Here is a 2,219-nt window from a genome sequence, read left to right as displayed (position 1 = left end):
AGACAGACAGACAGACACAGACAGACAGAGACAGACAGATAGATAAATCATTTGACCATTTTATTTAAAAAACAGTATAGAATTTCTCGATACTCGAAAAAGGATTTTCTTCCCTTTTTCACAGCACAGAAAAATCCTTATGCAGGAATTCCATAACAAGCAGTGAATGAAGTTCAGATGATGTTCATCGAGAAGAACTGCTCTTACCCTGAAGTGGTTTTCTCTGATAGATCCCTTGGCCACAAACATCTGACTGCCCTCAGACCGCAGATGTTCATAGAAAGGCTCATCCAGGATCACGCTGTCAATGAGGCTACAGCCTACGTAGAGGTGAGCGTTCTCTCCGTGAATGTACAGCGTAATGTTCTTCCACTGCGAATCAGACAAGTCCACATCCTCAAAGGACACCACATTCTGAGATCCCCCGACCATGTAGAGTAGATCTAACGTGTTGGCACGCCCATTGGACATAATCTCAAACTGACGGCTCCCACTGGGGCCCTCCAGACCAAACAGGGTTCCCCTGGAGCCCTTGTCCTGTCGTATGGTGGCCACAAACACAAAGCCCTCATTGTTCTGGACCTGCTTTAGGATCTGATGGAGGGCCGGGGTGCTCACAGCAGGGATGTGATCAAAACGGATGAAGCGATATGCAGGCGAGTCCCAGTCGTGGCCCTTGAAGAGCTTGGCACCAATCGTCTTTCTGCTGATGCTGCTGATTTTGAAAAGGTCGAAGATGGATTCATCTTCCACATGGCCATCTTTGAATGAGTCAACATAAGCATTTCAGCATAGTACAGATGATTATGCGAGAACACAAGATAGATTTTATGTGATGATTAGATAAGCCCATTAAAATTTTCAAGAAAATATTACATAATCTCAGATCAAAACTATTTGAAAGCTGTTTTGCATTGAATACCACATACAGACTCTGTTAATGAATCAAACACAGATGTGCTTTGAGGCACAGAGAATAATGGGCAAGTTGTGTAATATGGACATCTCAATTTCAGAATTAGATATGTGCAAGTAAACCTCAATAGCAAGACAGAAAAATATGTTAAATCCTATTTATTTATAAACAATTTAGGAACAGGTGGATCATGGATTTACCTTGAGGTAGTGCTCTGATGCATAGTAACAGCAAAGGCAGCAAGTAGAAATTTCTCCTGAGTATCATACTCCTTTAAAATACACATACAATTATATAAAAACATAAAATCTTATTAACCCATTTATTCCCAAATACTCATTTGATAGTCTAATGAAACATATTGCATGCCTTTAACAATGTTTTATACAGAGTGAAAAAAAATGCTCAGTTGGGCAATAAGACCCAAATAAAAAATTGCAACAAAAACTATTCAAATAAAATAAAATATTATTTAAACAACACTTCTACAAATAGGGGCTTTGTGTTTTCCTGTTTCCACATTCTTTGGCTTTACATTACAGACCAATCTTAGCAAGAGATTATAATAGACCCTTTAACAATTTGATGTATCTCAATTATAACATTTTAAGGAGATTTGACATCATCTTTCAAAGGGGCAACGTGTATAGGCTAATTAAACATCTGTGATCATGTGCCTTTTTAAACCAGCTGTGTAAAAGTTCACATTCTGAACTTTCATTTATAGCCTAATTCACAACTGTTTAAAAATACATCAATAACACTTACTAACAAGTCCAAGTAAATGGACACACCATTAAGTAAATTCATATCAATAAATAGATACACTATGCTTCAAACGGACGTTTATGTGCAATTAGGCATTCAAATGTTTCAAGTTAAAAACGGTTTATGCATTTTTATGAGATGACATCCCGAACACTTGCTGAGTGCAGTAGTAGCAACAGGTCTTTAAAAGCGTTTAACTGCAGCAGTCTAACAAAATGAAGACATTTGTGACAGTCTTTCAAGCATAGTTTCAAACGAAAGAAAATAATCATTATTTTCACTGAGAAATTTTAAATTAGTCAAGCCTATGGTGTCAAAAAGTATAAAAATGCTCTGACGTAAACAAGACTCACCTGTTGTAATGTGCAAACCAACTGAAACAGCACAAAGTCTATATGTCCTACAAAACAAAAAATGTTGAGGAAAAAAGGTCTTCTGGACAAATACTAAAATCCACAGTGCCTATAACATCCACACGGCTCCGGGTTTCAGTTCAGTGGCCTGAGAACTACTGGACTGATGCCCTTTATACGGT

The 2,219-nt window shown here is 37.8% G+C and overlaps 1 protein-coding gene across 1 annotated transcript in view; it reads right to left on the bottom strand.

Annotated features, from left to right (window-relative positions):
• Nucleotides 1–2,206, bottom strand: part of LOC107577843 (thrombospondin-2-like) — a gene marked incomplete at its 3' end in the record, with an annotated part of 4,685 nt that extends 2,479 nt beyond the window's left edge. Inside the window, exons 1-3 of the mRNA XM_016263875.1 lie at nucleotides 2,038–2,206; nucleotides 1,117–1,187; nucleotides 208–761 (exon numbers count right to left, since the gene is read on the bottom strand). Coding sequence (XP_016119361.1) covers nucleotides 208–761; nucleotides 1,117–1,183 — 621 coding nt within the window. The remainder of the gene's footprint in view (nucleotides 1–207; nucleotides 762–1,116; nucleotides 1,188–2,037) is intronic.
• Nucleotides 2,207–2,219: the final 13 nt, after the last annotated feature.

The sequence above is a fragment of the Sinocyclocheilus grahami genome, unplaced genomic scaffold (genome assembly GCF_001515645.1).
Source record: "Sinocyclocheilus grahami isolate Dianchi unplaced genomic scaffold, SAMN03320097.WGS_v1.1 scaffold7438.1, whole genome shotgun sequence".
NCBI classification, from domain to species: Eukaryota; Metazoa; Chordata; class Actinopteri; order Cypriniformes; family Cyprinidae; genus Sinocyclocheilus; species Sinocyclocheilus grahami.
The sequence above is the reverse complement of the archived record's forward strand: the minus strand, read 5'-3'. Positions and strand labels throughout refer to the sequence as shown.